The sequence below is a fragment of the Microtus oregoni genome, unplaced genomic scaffold (genome assembly GCF_018167655.1).
Source record: "Microtus oregoni isolate MIOR12 unplaced genomic scaffold, Mior012 000074F_008, whole genome shotgun sequence".
NCBI classification, from domain to species: Eukaryota; Metazoa; Chordata; class Mammalia; order Rodentia; family Cricetidae; genus Microtus; species Microtus oregoni.
Genome location: NW_024543995.1, coordinates 207,134 through 227,522, shown reverse-complemented (window position 1 = coordinate 227,522; position 20,389 = coordinate 207,134). Strand labels below are relative to the sequence as shown.

Here is a 20,389-nt window from a genome sequence, read left to right as displayed (position 1 = left end):
GAGGCATATGACACAACTTTTCATATTCTCTCTCCCCTCTACTCCCCTCTCCTGTATCGTTTTTCTAATTTATTTATAGGAGAGTCAAATAGCTGTGATTCCCCGGAATGCAGGCCCTAGGTCAGGAAACCTACAGTGTATAGCACTGAGTAGGACAAAAATTAACCAAGAAGTTTGGTTAAGTGTCCACAAATCATAGAAGCATTCATAGCAACTTTATAAGTGTACTGCTTTATCATTATTATTATTATCATTATTTTGGTTTTTCAAGATAAGGTTTCTCTGTAGCTTTGGAGCCTGTCCTGGAACTCTTTGTAAACCATGCTGGCCTTGAACTCACAGAGATCCACTTGCCTCTGCCTCCTGAGTGCTGGAATTTAAGGCATGCACCACATTTTTTGTTTTATAATTTTTAAAAGGACAATAAAACCAGCATTACTGCCAATTACATAAATATTGAAGTACAATCTAATCACTTTGATACAGTATTTAATTTTTAAAAAAATTACTGGTAATTAATGCTGACATGTCTAACTCCTCAAATGTGCTGAGGACTAAGTGGTTGTTGAATATGCAGCCCTATATAGAGATATCTATATCATCCCCTCTAAATCTTAAAGAATACCCCATGAGAGGGGGCAGAAAAACTGTTAAGACTCAGAGGATGTGGAAAAGTTTTGTACAATGATGTGTCCTATTCAATATCTGGTCACTGCACTCATGAAGTCACAGCAGCTATGGTTACCTGCATAAGACTACTGGGCCCTTAAACATTCCATCAGGGATAGAGGAGGGGCTTGGGAGGCCCCACCTCTCCCCTATCAGCCATGTGGGGAAGGAGTCATTTTCTTCAGTAGTGTGGCCACTATTTCAGTAAATAATCCCCTACCCATGCTCAAGCAAGCAACCTTAATTAAACGTCGTGGGTCACAAAAAATGACATAAAAGTATTAAGGGTCCTAGTTGTAAAGAAGGGAAGAAGTGGTTCAGTGGGACTTAAAGGGGACCAAAAGGAGGGTAATGGGGTACATATGCTAAAATGCCTTATATGCATGCTTAAAATTATCAAAGAATAAATTTTCAATTTCTGGACAATTACTATACATTGCAAGCTTCATACTTTTCTCAAATCTGAAAGTTGATTTTTACCACGAGGTAAAAATGCTTTAGAATTCTATAGCAGAAAAATAATGCATCTGAATAAGTCCACTGATTACCACAGTAAATCAATGCTTATGTTGTCTACAGTGGAATGCTGGGCATACTCTAAGTTATTCGGTCTCTGCACTGACTATTCTCTGAATTCTGTTCATAAGAGGAGCTCTTTTAACTGCACCCAAATGACTATTAACAATTGAGGTCTAGGTATGTAACTCAGGTGTAAAGCACTTGCCTAGAACATGAAAGGATATGAGTTTGGTCCCCAGTACCACACAAAGAAAAGAATTGAAGTGTGTCTTTCATCCCCCAAAGGTATGATGAAGGCGTAACCTCCAGATCTATAGGTGGGAATAATTTGAAAATGGGGACATTACAGGCATAATTAGATAAAATGAAAACCAGGAATAGCAACTCATGCATGTAACCCTAGCATTTGCTAGGCTGAGGCAGGAGGATTGCTATGAGTTCCAGGACAACCTGTGCTACAGAGTGAGGCTGTGTCTCAAAACAATAAATAAATAAGTAAGTAAATAAATAAAGCCAGGCATGAGACACATGCCTATGAGAGGTGGAGGCAGGAGGATCAGGAATTTGAAGCTAGTGTAGACTACAGGACATAAACTTGTCTCAGAAAACTAAAACCCCAGAACAACAGTAAAGCCTCCCACTGCTTCTGTAAGGTTGCCTCATCAGTTGTGCTGATGACAAAGCCACCACCAACTAGTCCTCCATCGGATACTCACTCACGCACTCTTGAGGACCAATTCAAGGCCAGCCTGGGTTATATGAAACCCAATCTCAAAAACAGAACAAAAACAATGAGTTCAGATTGGAGCAGAGTGGGCCTTCAATCCAATATGATTAAGATATTAGAGAAAAGACATGGAAATATAGACAGACAAAAACCACACAGTGTGTACTGGCTGGTTTTGCATGTCAATTTGACACAAGCTAGAGTCATCAGAGAGAAGCCTCTGTTGAGAAAATGCCTCCATGAGATCCAGTTGTAAGGCATTTCCTCAATTAGTGATCAATAGGGTGGGGCCTTGCCCACTGTGGATGATGCCATCCCTGGACTGGAGGTCCTGGGTGCTATAAGAAAGCAGGCTGAGAAAGCCGGGGAAACAAACCAAGAAGTAGCATTCTTCCATGGCCTCTGTATCAGCTCCTGCCTCCAGGTTCCAGCCCTGTTTGAGTTCCTGTCCTGACTGCTTTCATTGATGAACAGCAATATAGATTTGTAAGCCAGATATACCCTTTCCTCCATGACTTACTTTTTGGTCGTGGTGTTGCACTGCAGTAACTAAGATACAATGACAAAAGCAGAAACGCCTCCTGCTACGAAGAAGAGGTAAGCAAAGATAATCTCCTGCAGGTTTAAGACAAAATATGACCCTGCTGACAGCTTGATTTGGGAATCAAAGCCTCCAAATTCAAACAATAAATTGCTGATATTTTTAAGCCACCAGTTTGTGGGACTTTATGGTACAGCAGCCCCCCAAAAGTAATACAGTAGTCAGTCCAATTCACATCTAGTTCAACTCAGACTTTTGTGAAACCCTCCAGGGCAAAATCAGAAACAAGTACCTTAATGTACAGCTGTATATGCTTACAAAATAATATATATTAAATGCAAGTAGCAAAAGGAAGATACTATCCCTCCTTTGAACTGTTAATTATTTTTGAAGCTAAGGGTTGCATACTTATCCATGAACATACACAGCTTTTCTTCAAGTGAGTTAGCTGATTATATTTCAACAGTGAGGGCTCTTCATGCACATACATACCTGGAACATTTTCATCTTCACTTCCATGGATGTCTTTCCAACCCAGCTAACATGGCCAGTGAACTTAATGTCCTGTTCAGGACTTAAGCTCTGTTTACACATATCTGCAAAATAGAAAGTTAAGAGCCACCCAAACTATATAAGAAAAGTCAGTACTATAAGTGAACAATAACATCTGAAAAGCTGACAAGTTGTATTATATTTATCTTCAAAACTACAATAATTTTTGACATACAAAATAAATCTAAAAATCTGAGACCATACAAGGACTATAAAAACCGTAATTAAACTCTTCCACTTAATTATATAAATATCATGTTATATTCTAGATAGTTTCATATATACATTAAAATCCCCTTTAAAAGAAACCATTTCCCCCCAATCCCAATAATACTTCATAATTACTGAAAATTATAAGTATGCATAGAAGCTGATCTTGCTTACCAATCTTGTCCACTAGGGCTGTCACTATTGATAAAGGAGACATCATAGCGGAATGATTTCTGTTGTGCATGTAGCAAACAAGAACTGTAGGAAAACCAGACGAGTATAATAGAAAAGCAAAATTATTTCTTCCATTTACAATTCTCTCCCTTAAATTCACAAAAGGTCTTATTTTCAATAAAATCCAGTACTACTCAAGTAATGATCTTACTCTAGAACTAAAGACTCTTTTCTTTTAGTTTACTGAGACAAGGTCTCACTCTGTTGCCCAGGCTGATTGGGAACTCACTATACATCCCAGGCTGGTCCCAAACATGTGGTGATTATTCTACCTTATTCTCCTACATACAAGAACTGCAGATGTGAACCTCCAGGCTTAGAAAGACATTTTTCCCTCTTTTTATGTGTGTGTGTTTGCATATATGTATTAGTGTTGCATTTGTGCAGGAACCTGTAGAGGTCTGTCCTAGTTGGTGTTACTATTGCTGTGATAAAACACCATGGCTAAAAGTAACTTTGGGAGGAAAGGGCATATTTGCCTAATGCTTCCAATTACTGTTAATCACTGAAGGAAGTCAGGACAAGAATTCAAACAGAGCAGGAACCTGAAGGCAGGAGCTGATGCAAAGGCCACAGAGGAGTGCTACTTACTGGCTTGTTCTTCATGGCTTGCTCAGAGTGCTTTTCTAAAGAACTCAAGACAACCAGCCCAGGAGTGGCACCACCCACAATAAACTGGGCCCTCCCTCACCAATCACTAACTACAACCTCCCCATAGGCTTGCTTACAGCAATATCTTATGGAAGCATTTTCTCAATTGAGGCTCCCTCCTCTCTGATGAATCTAGTTTGTGTCAGAGTGACATAAAACTAGCCAGCACAAGGTCCAAATAGAGCACTGGATTCCCTGGAACTAGAGTTACATAGAGAGAGTGTGACCTGCCATGTAGCTGTTGGAAATGAAACCTGGCTTCTCTGTAAGAGCAGCTAGTGCTCTTAACTACGGAGCCATCTCTCCAGCCCCTGCTTCAAGTCTTTTAGGTGCTAGGGATTACAAACCACTCTACTATATCTGGCAGCAAAGACTTATAAACTGAATCAATCTGGAGATCCTTTAATCGGACTATTCCCTCACTTACAAAATTCCAAAGCTCAGAGCTGCCAAGTAGCTTGTCACCACCCTGAGGAAACAGTGCTAAATGAGAGCAAGACCTAGGACAAGCTGACAGTATCAAGCAAACATCCCCAGAAGAGAGGAACTAAGCACAAGGCCTCAGCTACATGCTTTCCTCCTGATTCTTCCGCAGTCACGAAGCTGTTTTCCTTAGTTATCCCTCTTTCCCAACCACACTCCTGACTCCCACACTGCCCTAGAATCCTGTGTACACCTTCTGTATCTTAACATACATTATATATTTCCCAAGTATGGATCCATGTGCCTTATGAATATGAAGTCATTTAAATTTGTACTGCAGTTACACATTGGTTGATGTCCCTGCTTTCCCACCAAGATGTACTCAAATGTGTCCCATTCATCCTCAGGTCAAAGTCTGCTGAATAAATACTTGCTGAATGACAGTTAATTCTTCCATCCACACATCTTTTAAAGGATACACTGGGGCATGCAATGTTACAGGCAAGAAACCCCACTTAAAAGCCTGTCCGGTTCCCAGAAATCTTGCATGTGACCTGTGTCATAGGAGTAGAATAGGAAATAAAAAAAAAAATTTCAAGAAATAAGAAAAAAGTAGATCTGACAAGACTTGACTAAATGCAAGTTTCTAGCTTAGATGAGTGTTCCATTAGATGGAACACAATGGGCCAATTGTATTGAAATGTTGTTTGCTTGTTTATTCAGAGCTAGGAATTGACTCCCACCATGCTTAGCTAGCACTCTGCCACTGAGCTATACCTCCCAGCTGAAGATTTTGAATTTGAGAAGTCTAAAAAGTACATTAAAGGGAAGATATCCAGTAGACAGGAAGACAACCTGGAACTCAGAGGAGCCCAAGAAATGTAGTTTTACAGGTATTTACCATATTCATAGCAACTGAAGGGCTGAAAATAGATGAGATTATTTATACAGAATGTACAAAGGTAGCCTTCAAAAATACAGAAGATAAACACTCTGGAACAGTCAACATTTAATGGATCAACAGAGAAAGAGGAACCTATGAAGGGGACTGGAAAAGAGATGCCAAAGAGTCAAGAAGAAACAGAGACCAAGAATGAGGGGAACAATATCACAAATCACAAGAGAGATCAGGGAAGCTGAGGGAAGAACTTAGTAGACTGTGCAGTGAAGGAGACAAGGGTGAGTGTGGCAAAAACACTGGCAAAGGCGCAGAAGAGGTGAAACCAGGCTATAGCAGCCAGGCAAGTAATCAATAGTTCACGGTAAGGAACAGCGAAACAAATGGACTTTTCTAATTCTTTCCAGAAATCAGCAATGAAGGGAAGGGGAAAATTGAGAGTGTTTATAAGGGAAGGGGGTTTATCTGCTTTTCATTTTGAGATGGAGAATCTTGGTGTTTATAAAATGTGGGGAAAGTAAAGTTGGGAAATGGCTTGGGATACAAAGAAAATGGCTTAAATGGTATGGCAAGTTCCCTAAAGAAGGAATTAAAAATATTAAGAGAATAGGTGGAAGGGATTGGCCATCAACAAGAGGTCACGAGAGAGAATACAAGGGTAGGGTCAACAAGAGAGCTCAGCCACTAAAGGTACTTGCTGCTAAGCCGAACAACCTCAGGTCAATCCCCAAAATCTGCATGGTAGAAAGGTAGAAACAACTCCCATAAGCTGTCCTATTCACGCACACACAAATAAATTTAAAAATTTAAAAAAGAAAACTAAGGGCAATGGCAAAGGTGTTTGTGTATATAAGGACAGCTAAGAAAACCAAAGTAAGATATGCAAATATAAATGTGTATAATTTTTAAAGACCACTAAGAATTTCTAACTAATGTAGAGAAGAAGGGCAGCTATATGTAAGTGGGCTTCTGTTTGTAAGCGACTTGAGAGTCTTTAAGTCCCTTCCCAACAGTTCAATCTAAAAGACATTAGGAGGGAGTGAGAAGGGCAACATGGAGGAATGAGTGGAATGAGCAGGGTATTCTTGTCGAGGGGAGGTGACAAAAGTATGGTAAGTGTGTTGCAGACCTAAAACAATGAAGAGGGACCTATTTTTTAGGGTGCCAGAGTACAAGGGATGTGACAATGAGGATTTGGGTAGTGGCCCTGGTAAATGGGTTACAGGCAGGAAGCTGGTCACATTAGTAAATATATTAAAGACAATGGGGCTAACTGGAAAAGGGAATTATAAATATTGAAATGCAAACCATAGACTGCTAAACAAAAGTTGAAGGTACCAGTTTAAAAGCATAGTCTTCATATACATAGATCAATAAGTAAACAAATGTAAATGGATACATGGACATACATATCCAGGATCGTGACAACCAGTAGCCACAACTACTCCCAGCATATAGACTTTGGCTTCTAAATGCCATTCTCCAGTAAAAAGAACTACAATCCCTCCGAGACTTGGCTAACTGGCTGCCTGGGCCAGAGAAAGGCTAAGATGAATCTAGAATATCTTACTGGTCAGAAAGTTAAAAGTGCTCATAGAATGATGGAGGACACATTTTTTAAATCCAGGGAGCCATGGAGATGGCTCAGTTTTATAAAGCGAGGCCAGCCTGGGCTACATAGCAAGTTCTAGGCCATCCTATACAGCAAGATGATGTTTGAAAATTTAACAGTAACTAGTGGGACTAAGAATGTAGGTCAGTGGTGGAACACCTATCTGCCATGTTCAAGGCCCTCAGCTCAATTTCCAGTACTGAAACATTATGAAGAGGAAAAAGATAATAATAATAACTGAAAGTCTGGCAAGGAATGGGATACTTACAAGGTCTCAAAGTGTCCTTACAATGATGCTAATTTGCTACAAAGGGGAAAGGAGTAATTTTACAGAAAACATGTCAGATATCACATTCACTATGTGAAAGTTTACCTTATCAGAAACTGGAGAAATAAAAAGCTAAGTATCATTTGATGAGTCACAGTAAGAACAAAACATCCCTCCCATGGCGTTCCTGCGGAAGATACAAATCCTGACACTAATCATGAGAACACATCAGACAAGAAGAAAGAGAGGGCTTGTCTATAAGAATCTACAAGAAAAGCAGCCCGCACACTTCCAAAGGACTAAGCTTACAAAAACCAAGAAAAGGTTGGGTGTCTATTTCTAACACAACTACCAAATGCAATCCATGCATAGAAAGCGTGCCTTTCTTTAATAAATGACCACTAGTGAATACTGACTAGCTCTGAGGATTAAAAAGTATTAAGTTTCTGATCACGATAGTAGCAATTTGGTTATATAAGAGATGTCCTACTTCATAGGAAATGTACCCTAAAATATATGGTGGTCTGCAATTTAATTTCCAACACATGATACATGGAAAATGCTTCTTTACATGGTATCTGTAACTTGTCTTTAAATACTTTTTAAATGCTGGGTGGTAGTGGTGTACAACTTTATTCCCAGTACTTGGGAGGCAGAAGCAGGTGGATCTCTGTGAGTTCCAGGACAGCTTGGTCTACAAAGTGAGTTCCTGGATAGCCAGGGCTTTTACACAGAGAAATCTTGTCTCTAAACACCCTTACCCCCAAAAAAACAAAAAAAAATTTCTCTTAAAAAGTTTTAGTGACCCATTGAGTTTAGTTGGGGTGCACACATGGGCATAAGTGAGGGATTATTTACAGGATCATAGCTCAATTTGCCTGTGACTACACCACTTAAGAAACCACTAACTGTCTATAGATCCTCAGGGAGGAGTGGGGCTTCATAAGCCCTTCATACCTAATAACAGTTAACTGAACATAGAGCTTCCGGGAGAGGTGGGGCCTCCTAAGTAGTTTACTCCCCTATGATGGATTGCCAAAGGGCCCAATCTCATACAGGTCTTGTACAGGCAATAACCTACTGAAAATTTAAGAGTGCAATGGCCATGCCATGCTTAGATAATAGTGTTCCCTGGCATTCCAGATAAAACTGCATCTAGAGTGCATGCTTAGCATGCTTGAGGCCCTGGGTTCAATCCCCTGCATTCAAACTAAAATTTAAAACTAAAAAATCATAAAGAAGGCTCATTTGGATGGTAACTCTGTCATATGGAAATCCATATTCATAAGAAAAACAGTATGACAATGAAAAACCTTTTCTGTCTGCGAATAAAATGGCTCTTTCTAACTGGGATTCGCTGTCTACCTGTAACTGTTCTTAGGAAGACAAATACCAGTACCTCCTAAGCTGTCAAGGTCCTCAAGAATCCGGCCGAATCTGCTGAAATAAAGCCAAAATGTAAATTAAATGAAAATCACAATGACTTCCCTTTAAATTTTCATAATGTCCTTTGGGATAAAGAAAGAGCCCTAAGATTGACTGTAGTGATACTTAACACAAGTCTTTCACTGTACTGAACCTACAGTCATACACACACTTCAAATAAATGGACTGTAAGGATTATGAATTAGATCTCACAGTTGTTATTTTAAAAGGAAAAAATGGTAACATTTTTGACAATAATGAAAATAATACAGCGTTACCTTACTGTGTTTTGAACAGTCAGATATTTATCTCGCAGCTCAGGATCAGTACCCAAAGGTAGGAGAACTTCGATGAAACTGTCCTTCATTTTCCTCGGTGGTAGAGCTTTCTGTGATTTAGCCAACAGGTTATGAAGTAACTTCCTCTCCTCCATTGCTTTCACATGGTCTCTGAGAAGAAAAGGTAGGCTTCACAAAACAAGAACAGTACTGTCCCACAATTCCAGTATCCATTCCCTCAAACAGGTCAGTCAGACAAAATAAATGGAAGAAAGGAGGGATCAAGGCCTACTTGATCTTCAATTCGTTCTTTCCCTTCCCACGAAGCATTTGGTAAAACAACATTTCTGATGACATTTTTATGCTTGTGGATATAAGTCTCATGCTCTCCCAAACAAATTAGCTGTCATTAGGTATATACATAAGAAATGCATACTTAGTGATATAGACACACCTAAATGAACCACATATTCATCTGATCAAAAAAAGTTTATTCAGGAGCTGGAGATACGATTCAGTGGTTCAGAACACTGGCTGCTTGGGTAAGGACTCAGATTCAGTTCCCAGTATGCACAGCCATCTGTAACTCCAGTTCCGGAGGATGTGATGTCAACTTCTGGCCTCCTCAGGTACTACACACACGATGTACATACATAAATGCTGGCAAATCAGCCTTACACATGAAAATAAATAAATCTTTTAAAAGGTTTATTCATACTAGCACCACAGCTTAGTGGTAGAACACTTGCCTAGCAAAGTCCTGAGTTCAATACTAAGCATGAGAGCAGAGAAAGGCAAGAGACTGGGTGCTGACACTCATATTCTACGTCCTGTCATGTTCATCTTCACTCTCCTCTTCCTCACTCACCTGACTCTCTCCCTCCCCTCCCATCCCTTCAATCTCAGAAGAGAGACAAACGAGATAAGTGAATGATATCCAAAGGAGGTATGCAAAGTGGAATAAAGGGTTACAAAGGAAGAAAACATTTTTAAAAGGCAGAGAAAAAAGAAGAGTAAAGCAGAAGACAACAGAGAAAGCAATAGGAAACAAAAATGTTATGTAAACAACAGCAGCAACATGTAAGAAGTCCTTCCAAATTTAAATGATAAACTATTATTAGTTTAGTTCACAAAAAAATATTAAAGTCAGAGAAACAAGTTAAATGGTACCAGAAAAATGGAGAATGTGCAATACTTTCAAATCAAACAGGCTAGCCCTGTAAAAGTCAAATTCATGGGGAAAAACAGGTGTAAGCTGTCAATTTACTCTGGATGGGGAAAACTCAAAAATCATAAGATATCAGATGTAACTTTTAAAACATTTTTGAATCTTAACGTTGTTTTAAAAATTTTAATCCTAGTCTGGTTACCTCTTCTTGCACCCCAAGAAATCTCTAGACTTCTAGCCAGACATGCCCCTCCCTGAATCCACACATGGGTCCCTTTGCCCCACCTTCACCACTCTACTCCATACCCAGGTGTCAGAAGTTCTCCTCCAGACTCTAGCCTAGTATGTAACCCCAACAACCTGACGTTTGTTCTTCTGTAACCTCCTGGATCATGCCTAGGTCTCAGAGGCAATGCCCTGGCCTAGTCTGACCACTCAATTCTGCATGACAACCGACCTCTAGACTTCCACCAGGAAGCATCATATCCACAAGCTCCTTCTGGGGACTGGCTTGGTGACCTCATCTAAGCCTTTTCCCAACCTCCCAGATTGAGCCTGGATCCCACAGATGGTACACCACCATAGTCTGGCCTTCTATGGCTTCTCAGCAAGGGTGTCCTCGGCTTGGGCCAAGATCCGTGCTACCTATAGCCCAAACCACAGAACTCTCCCAAGCCTTTGAATAAGGGAGTCAAGTTACATGAAACAGTAAAACGAGAAGACTTGAGTTCAAGTCGCACGTCTTAACTGTGAGTTTCAGTTTCACTGTGTTAAAAAATGGAATAGAAAAATATACCATAAGAACATTACAAGTTTTCTTCTGAGAATCAGTGAATATACCTAAACAGTTTTGAAAATGCGCAATATAAAAAAAGAAAAAAAAGAAAATATGCAATATAGATAAATCCCGCTTTTCATGGTGATGATGCATCAACTGATTAAAACATTAAGAAGTTGTTGTTTTTGTCCCAATGGGAAAGCCCCACCTCCACATAGGTCTCCCCATCCATAGAAGAGGTCCAGCAACTGAGCCTAAATATTACTTAGCATGATGCCTGGGGGATAAAACAACCAAAGTGCTTACCTCCAGTTTGTGGATATTCCTACTATCTCCCGTAACTTATCCCGAACTGAAACAAAAATAAAGCCATTACCCCATGAAACAAGGCAATAGGAAAAATGGGTTAGGGCAAAATGCTCAGGAACTAAGCAAAGCTGCTCATGCACTCAAAAGGTATCAAGATTCCTGAATTCCCATTCAATGCTATAACAGCTCAGGGGAGGGATCAGGCTTCTGATCTCTGAAAATGGGAAACAACTATACCGTCTCCTTAGTGCAAATAAACATACTTTTTTGTCAATTACTGAGGTTCATTTACATAAATCATAAAATTTTCATCCAAAAGGGCTGATAAAGCCTTTTGATAAAAAAAGATGAGTCCCTTTAAGATGGAAATCTTTTGTACATGTATACACACATGTATAAGCCAGAGAACACACTATTCAGGTGTGAGCCACTTTGTTTTTTGAGACAGGATTTATCAGGACCTGGAGCTTGCTAGGCTAGGCTAGGCTACCCAGCCTGTGAGCCGCAAATACCCATATCATTTCATATCCTCGGTGTTGGGACTACAGATCAGTCTCAGGTTCACATGCCTGCAGGCAAATACTTTACCAATTGAGCTACCTTCCCAGTCTGGGAACAAAAAAGATATTTAGAAACAGAATCTCCACCTATCTTCTTATAGGCAGTATTAGAGAAAATAACTTAGTTCAACAACTAATACTAATATCTAAAACTGAGTTTTATTGCAATTGATTACTTACATATCTATACCATCCTAATTAAAGCAGCTTAAGCCAAAAAAAAGCAAAGACTTAAATCAAGGTAAAGCAAAGAGTGTGATTTAATTTTACTTAGTGCCCATTATGCAAGAGTGAATTAGCTTAAAACAAAACATAAGTGCTGAGGGGAAAAATCAATACTAATTACCACACACCATGATTCACATGGATAGCTGAACATGCTATATGGAAAGGGGAAAATAATTAGATTATCAGTATTAATTTGAAATTAGAAAATAAACATACAATATTTCAAATAATCTGTTTTTTCTACCATTTCAAAATATATATTCCGGTAATGATCAAAACCAAATTATGGTAAGAATAACATGTAGTCTCCTGAAAGTGGTGGATTTCCTATCATACTGTTATATATATGTCACATACTCAGTGAACACATTAATTATGGTGAAACCATAAAGAACTGTAAAACATCACCATTAGTAAATTATTCTTATTTCTGAATTTCCTCCCCCCAAAAATAATGTATACAAAATAGCCCAAACAGTACAGATTCCTGATGCTCACTGACATAAAATAGTTCTCACTAGTTTGGTCACTGTAAAGATCGGTAGATGCTGAAAACCAAGAAATTTCAATTTTACACATATTCATATTTTCTCTCTCTTTCACTCAGACCCCTTAAAGAGGTGACAATTTTAATTTTTATGAGTATTTCTGGTTCCTAAGACATACCATAGTCTGCATATAATATTAGTAAGTGCAATTAAGAATACATTAACAATGTCCCTCTAACAAAACTATAGATAAGCATTTAAGGTTGACACAAATGGCAGGCTCATGTCTTCTTCATGACTATATCTCTGTTCTAGTCTTCTGTAGCTCTACACAGGAAGTGGATAGAAGAAACTGCTCAGTCCCCAAGGCTCCTAGGAACACATCAAATTCTGACTCCGATTTCTACATCAAGCTATTATGCAACTACCTTCATTATTTTATACGTGGGATACTTATGAAACGCTGAAACTTAACATGTATCCAGGATAGAGAGGTGATGCAGTGGTTAAAATCATGTACTTCTTGGCCATTCTTACAGGTCTAAGATGGAATCTCAGAGTTGTTTTGATTTGTGTATCTCTGATGGCTAAGGATGTTGAGCATTTCCTTAAGGCCAAAATCAAAAACACTGATGACAACTTATGTTGGAGAGGTTGTGGGGAAAAGGGAACACTCCTGCATTGCTGGTGGGAGTGCAAACTGGTACAGCCCTTTTGGATGTCAGTGTGGTGATTTCTCAGAAAATTAGGAAACAATCTTCCTCAAGACCCAGTAATACCACTTTTGGATATATATCCAAAGGATGCTTAATCGTGCCACAAGGACATGTGCTCAACTATGTTCATAGTAGCATTGTTTGTCATAGCCAGAACCTGGAAACAACCTAAATGCCCCTTGACCAAAAAATGGATAAGGAAAATGTGGTACACAATGGAGTACTACACAGCAGAAAAAAATAAGGAAATATTGAATTTTGTGGGCAAATGGATGGATCTAGAAAACATATTGAATGAGGTAACCCAGACCCAGAAAGGCAATTATCACATGTACTCATTCATAAGTGGTTTTTAAACATAAAGCAAAGAAAACCAGCCACAAATCACAACCCCAGAGAACTTAGACAATAATGAGGATACTAAGAGAGACTTACATCGATCTAATCTACATGGTAAGTAGAAAAAGATGATCTCCTGAGTAAATTGGAAGCATAGGGAGCATGGGAGAGGGTTTAAGGGGAGGGGAGAGAAAGGGAGGGGAGCAGAGAAAAATGTAGAGCTCAATAAAAGCAATAAAAAATAAGATAAAACTTAGAAAAAAAAAGAGCATTTACTTCTTCTCTGGCATACCTGAACTCAGTTCTCAGCACCTGTATCAGGTGGCTTAGAACCAGATGTAACTCCAAAGAAAACCGACACTTCTGTATGCACAAGTGTTCTTGTACAAATGTCCTCCCCCCCCCACATATATGTGTAATTATTTAACATGCACGGTTCATTACTGCTGCTATCATTCTGTGCACCACCTCCCAAGGAAAATGGGTTTTTTTCATCATATAGGCACAAAAGGGAAAAACAATCATGCTTGCCTTCACTGATGTGTAAGGGTCCATGATTTTTGGTGTACTGGGATCTTTGACTCAGTCCTCTGCCATGAGTAAGAAGCCCCCTGTTCAAGGTACAAAGCCTGGAAAACAAGAGAAAGCATTCTTAAAATAGTTTCTAGAGCTGCTTCTCTAGGAATCTGTAAGATGTCACCTCTTCCAGAGTATCTAACCACACACTGTCTTTAGTAAATGCTTTGTTCTTTACTCGCACACCACATTTCCTCAATAAGTAACATCAACTCAATTACAAACTAATCATCTTTGAACTTTGAGTCATCACTTTGCACTCAAAGTACTTACAAAACTTGTTGAAAAAAATCCTAGGACCCTAAAGAAAGAAAATAAAAGCTACGTATCCAAAGGAACCGTACCAATTCTCTCAAAAATGAGCTGGGTAAGCTGATGGGTAGCTCACTTTTGCAAATATTGACAACCATATACTACCGTATCAGTAATAACATATAGCAGCCTGGTATGGTGGCAGATCCAGGTGAGTTCAAGGCCAGCCTGTTCTATACAGTGAGTTCCAAGACAGTGAGGGCTAAATAGTAAGACCCCACCCACACATACATACTGTGAAAGCTGAAACATTACTGAAGGAATCAAGAATTCTAAACACCGTCATCTAGTTCAAGTTACTGGAAAATTCCTATACTACATAATGTTATGATAATGACTAGCCAAAAAATTTACATGTTTACCTTTTCTTAGAGCAAGCTACTGAGTTACAGCATTCAATGAAAGTCACTCAGTAAATCTGCTTTATAAAAATCTGCTTACATGAAGTTTTGACAATTAATGTGCTGCTAGAATAAATCTTTGACCTTTCACCAAGCCAACTAATTCAGCTGCAAAACAAGATATGAATATGGATACTTCCTCACAGGAGATTTTTAACCCCTTTGCCACCTGGTCATCTTATTTAGCTATGACACAATCCCTATTGGCTCACTAAAACAGAAGCGCCCACTGGAGGCCTTCAGTCTTTATGCCCTCTTTAGTCCTCATCTGTATGGCTGTCAGTCACTTGGCATTTTGTTTCACAGAGTAACCTTTCCCTTTTCTGTACTTTTTTACACAGATTAATATTCTAGTCTTCTTGATCTTAACCTTAAAATTTGAATTTTCTTACAATGTGATTTAGATTTTCTATTTTTCATCATTGTATACACTTTTATATAAGTTCAAATCTATTAGCCATGGAAGTAGGTTATGTATTCCTGTATTCTGTCATCTCATAAACTAGGATTCTGCAATAGAACATACCTAGTTTTAAAGAGCATACAGGGGATGGAGGGTGACAAAAATCACAACTTTAGTTCAGTCCTCGGGGCTCACAGAAAGGTAAACAGAAAGAACTGACTCCACAAAACTGTCCTATGACCTCCACCTGCACACCATGGCACACACATGTACATCATGCAGATATACACACATACACACAATAATATTTTTTAAATAGAAAACACTGGCGAGATTAGGAAGGTAGCTCCGTGGGTAAAGTATAACTTTGTTCAGCTATCAGCAACCACATAGTCAGGTGTGGGTGCAGGTAGTGAAAAGAGCGGCAGGCTGCGGCTGCGGCCTGGCTCCCGGCTAGCTTTACCCGAAATAACAACACACAAACTGTATTCATTTAAACACTGCCTGGCCTGTTATCTGCAGCCTCTTATTGGCTAACTCTCACATCTTGATTAACCCATTTCTAATAATCTGTGTGGCACCATGAGGTGGTGGCTTACCGGGAAGGATTCTAGCCTACATCCGTCTGGGGTCGGAGAATCATGGTGACTGCTTCACTGCCTTCTTTCCAGCATTCTGTTCTGTCTACTCCACCTACCTAATTTTCTGTCCTATCAAAGGGCCAAGGCAGTTTCTTTATTAAGCAATGAAAGTAACACATAGACAGATGAACTTCCTCCATCATGCATGGGTGCCTATAACCCCAGAGACAGGAAAGCCACCAGAGTTTGCTGGCCTAAATGATCAACTCTAGTCTCAGTGAGAGCTCCTGTCTCATGGGAATAAGGCCAGTTTTAGAGCAGGATACTCAATGGCCTCATCTTGATGCTGCATGCAAACCAACACACTTGTAAACATACATGTGCATACACCTCAACTCACATGCACAGACAAACATGAAAAACCCACTACAAATAGGAAAACTAATCATTCCCATTGCTACCATTCGCCAAAAGACAAAATGGCCCTGAATTCAAACCCCAGGGGTAACTGAATTCAGAAAAACACCTGGGTCAACATATTTTTAAAGTGAGTCTCATGTCCTAAATTTGTTTGCAGCTTAAAAGATGGGATATATATTTTAAGGAAATCTAAAAAAAAAACTGTATGAATTGAGCATATAGCTGAGTTGGCTGAGTGACTGCCTATCATGCTTGAAGCCCTGGGTTCACTTTCCAGCATATATAAAATTAAGGGTGGTGGCACATGCCTACAATCACAACATTCAAGAGGTAAAGGTGTGTGTGTGTGTGTGTGGGTGGGTGTGGGTGTGGGTATGTGGATATGTGGACATGAGTGTTGCTGTATGTGGGTGCCGGTGGTGTCCAGCCAAAGGGAATGACTCTTCTGAGTTGGAGTTACAGGTATTTGTGAACTATCTGACGTGGGTGCTGGGATTTAAACTTAGGTCCTCTGGAAGAGTCCCCAAGTGCTCTTAACTACACAGCTATCTCTCTAGTCCCTGAACTGTATATCTTAAAACTTGAAAAAAAAACAGGCAGTGGGGGTGCACACCTTTAATCCCAGCACTTGAAAGACAGAAGCAGATGGATCTTTGGGAGTTCAAGGCCAGCCTGGTCTACAAAGCAAGTTCCAGGACAGTTAAGACTGTTACACAGAGAAACCCTGCTCAGAAAAAAATTTAAAAAAAACATGAAAAAAGACTCATATGACATTGATATGAAAAAAAGAATAGCTTTTAAACAGCTGTACCATATATTTGTGCTTTGAGCTGACTCACATGGACCAAATTCTAGTCCTGTAAGCTCCATTAACAGCAGGGGAGTGCACCCTTTTTATTTTCTACGCCACATTAATACTCTATCTTTTCCGTTTTAGACATAGAAATAACTTACCACTGTGTTACAATTGTCCACACCATTCAATACAGTACTGCTCTATAGATTTACAATCTGGGTGCTGTAAATTGTAGCATTCGGTCTGGCCTGGGTCATCTGGGTTTGTGTTAAGTATACTCTGTGATGTTGTACGACAAAACACACTTAACAGTGCTGTGCTTAGAGGATAGCCCCACTGGTAGGTGATGAAGCAGTTAAGCAAAAGAGCAGGAGAATTGCTTAATAATAGCCAGTCTCTCAGTCCCTCAAGATTGCTTTACTCTCCTCCTCATCTCTGATAAAACCACAAGAGCGCCACAACATGACCCCCTAGCTTTTCAAGGAAACTATCATGGATCCTTTAGGATACTCAGGTCACAGGACCCCAGGACTGAACCTTTCTAATGAAAGAGGCCTGAGAATTTCAACCTCTCCATGGCTTGCCTAGGGAGCTAGAATCACCTGCAGTTCTGAAAAGAAATGGCTTAGCTCCATCTTAGGTTTCAAATACGGAAAAAAAAATGGCAAAAAAAGAATTGTCAGTGTATTATCATATCTGTATTATCATATCATAGACAAGCCTGGGGGTGTCAGCTCAGAGGTAGAGGACTTGCTTAGCATGACTGAAGGCCTGTGCTGCTATCCAGTACCTCAGCTACAATAGCCCAGACAAGGTTATTCATATGTCCATTACCATGATAAAATACCTCAATATGGAGATTAAATCAAGTGGCATGATGCATGCATGCCTGGGAAAAAGCCCCACAAGCAAACAGTAAACCTGATCACCTCTGACAGTTTGTCCTTATGTAGGGATTACCTCTCGACTAGACACTGACAGAAGCCAAGGCTCACCAGGACTAACAAGAAAGGAAGACAATGACATAGAGTGCAAGGAAGAACTTATAAACTGGGTTAGAAGGGCTCAAGAAAGGAGTTGTCGGGACTGGAGAGACAGCTCAATAATTAACACTACCTCTTTTTTAAAAAAATTGAGATTTTATCTTTATGTGTATGGGTGTTCTGCCTGCATGTATGTCTGTGCACTACATGCATGCTGTGCCTGAAGAGGCCAAATGAGGGGGTCAGATCTCCTGCAACTAGAGTCCTTGAACCTGGGTCCTCTGGAAGAGTAGCCACTACCCTTAGTCACTGAACCAACTCTCTAGCCCATTAAAAAGTACTTCTTGCTTGTATAAGAGATTTGGGTTTGGTTAGCAGTACTCACGTGGTAGCTCACAACCATCTATAACCCCAGTTCCAGGGGATGTGATGCCCTCTTTTGGTCTCCACTGGCATCAGGCACGCTTATGGAACACATGCAAGCAAAACACTCATACACATGAAAATAAAATTTCACAACCCTTTGGAAAGGTCCTGTGGAAGAAGGCACAAGGGCAAGGCCAAAAAGCTTACAGAAGCCTTTCTTTCACATTATGTCCAAAGGTAATCATGCCCTTCTTGTAATGACTTTCAGCCTGTCTTCAAATAGTTTGACAAAGCTTAGGTGCTGGTGGGTGGGGAGATGACCCACTTTGTTCACCTGATAGCAAGGTTCCTGGGAACTGTAAAGGCAGATCAAGGGCCCCTAGAAAATTAGTCAAGGTCGAGTTCACCAACAGCAGGATGACTTCTGAAACCAGAGCAAGTGTCATTCTCTTGGAAACCAGGCAAGCAGAAAAAATTTGCATGTTGTGGAATAGGGACAGCCAGATATGCCCTTTAGTCTAGAGACTTCAGTCCTTAACTGTGCCAACTGGAAAGATTACATCTACCAAAAGGCATTCTCATTGCCCATGTGGTCCAACAGAGCCCTTTCATTACAAGACCCTTGCCGCTTATCAGAGTCACCTTCTAAATTGGGCATGATAATGAACATCTGTAAATCCCAGCACTAAAAAAGCTGAAAGCTGAAGGACTGCCATGGGTTCAAGGCCAGCTAATATTACTTGGGCTGTTTCTCTCAAACCAATGAATAAATATACAGACAAGAACTAGAAGTGCTGACACATGCCCTTAACCGCAGCACTGGAGGGGGATCTCTCGAATTTTAGGCCAGCCAGGATTACATAGTGGAACCCTGCCCCAAAAATAAAGAAACAAGTGGCTGGAGAGTAGGCTCAGTGGTTAAGAACACCTGTTGCAAAAAGTCCTGGGTTTGATTCCCAGCACCCACATGGAGGCTCACCACTTCAGGCACCAGACATGTATGTGGTTCAAAGACGTTCATGCAAGGAAAACACTCATAGACAGAAAATAATAAAAAGAAATCTAAAATAATTAAAAATAGATGAATCTGCTTATGCGAGCCGAACCTGAATGCTTTGCACACGTGATAACATACTTAAGTCAGATTCCAAGTGTGTCAAGCACATAACCTCCAGAACATTTTTCAAAGAGAAAAGGGCTGGCAAGGCAGAATTGAAAATACTGGCTTTCAGAAAAGGGGCTACCCCAAGGTTCCAGCCACACCCATGGTGAGCAAAGGGATAGGAATTTCAAGGGAACACCCTGAGTCTTCCCTTTTTAAAGTGCCAGAGTCACTAGGGCAGACTCGCATTCTTCCAAGCTAGGTCGCTGGGCCCGGGTACGGGCTGCTGGGTGCCTCTTTCTACATCCTTTGCTTCTGTCCCGCCCACTGCTTCTTCCGCCCGTGCCGGCAATCGAAGGCGTGGGCGCCCTAGGACAGCGCTCCTCCAAGCCCTTCCACGCCCTGCCACCTACCACATCGCTGCCCGCTTCATGGTACTCCACTGCCCCGCCAGGGGTGGACAACCAAATCTCTCACACTCCTGGGCGGAAGCAAAAACGTGACAGAAGAGCCTGAGTGTGAGCCGGAGTCCAAATACCAGCAACCGCCCGCCCAGGAACGACTCTTGCTTGGTGCCTACGCCACAAGAGGACCCGGGAGGGGTTGGACCTCACGGTCGGAAGGGCGGGGCTACGCTCCTCGGGGGCGGGACTACCACGTAGAGAACGTCAAGTCCTGATGTTTGATTGGTGGGCAGCTGGAGACGGGCTCAATGGAACTTCCCATTCAATCAGCTAGGTGGGGTCCTATACTAACTGACAGGACTTTTCCCTCAGTTGTAAAGGAACCGCTCCTCACAGCTCAGCACAGCAGAGGGACATAGTGGCTGGGAGCATCTCAGCCTGGTTGAACTCTT

General features: G+C 40.6%; 1 protein-coding gene across 4 annotated transcripts in view; it reads right to left on the bottom strand.

Moving 5' to 3' along the window:
- The window catches only part of LOC121441281 (acyl-coenzyme A thioesterase 9, mitochondrial), a 42,126-nt gene extending 21,990 nt beyond the window's left edge, over positions 1-20,136 (bottom strand). Inside the window, exons 1-8 of one of the 4 annotated variants that reach the window (XM_041642421.1) lie at positions 19,947-20,136; positions 14,125-14,222; positions 12,176-12,202; positions 11,260-11,305; positions 9,008-9,178; positions 8,704-8,744; positions 3,393-3,476; positions 2,949-3,052 (exon numbers count right to left, since the gene is read on the bottom strand). In XM_041642421.1, coding sequence (XP_041498355.1) covers positions 2,949-3,052; positions 3,393-3,476; positions 8,704-8,744; positions 9,008-9,178; positions 11,260-11,305; positions 12,176-12,202; positions 14,125-14,222; positions 19,947-19,966 — 591 coding nt within the window. In that variant the 5' untranslated portion in view covers positions 19,967-20,136. The remainder of the gene's footprint in view (positions 1-2,948; positions 3,053-3,392; positions 3,477-8,703; positions 8,745-9,007; positions 9,179-11,259; positions 11,306-12,175; positions 12,203-14,124; positions 14,223-19,946) is intronic. The other 3 variants (XM_041642422.1, XM_041642423.1, XM_041642424.1) reach the window with 3 other exon arrangements.
- Between the last annotated feature and the right edge of the window lie 253 nt (positions 20,137-20,389).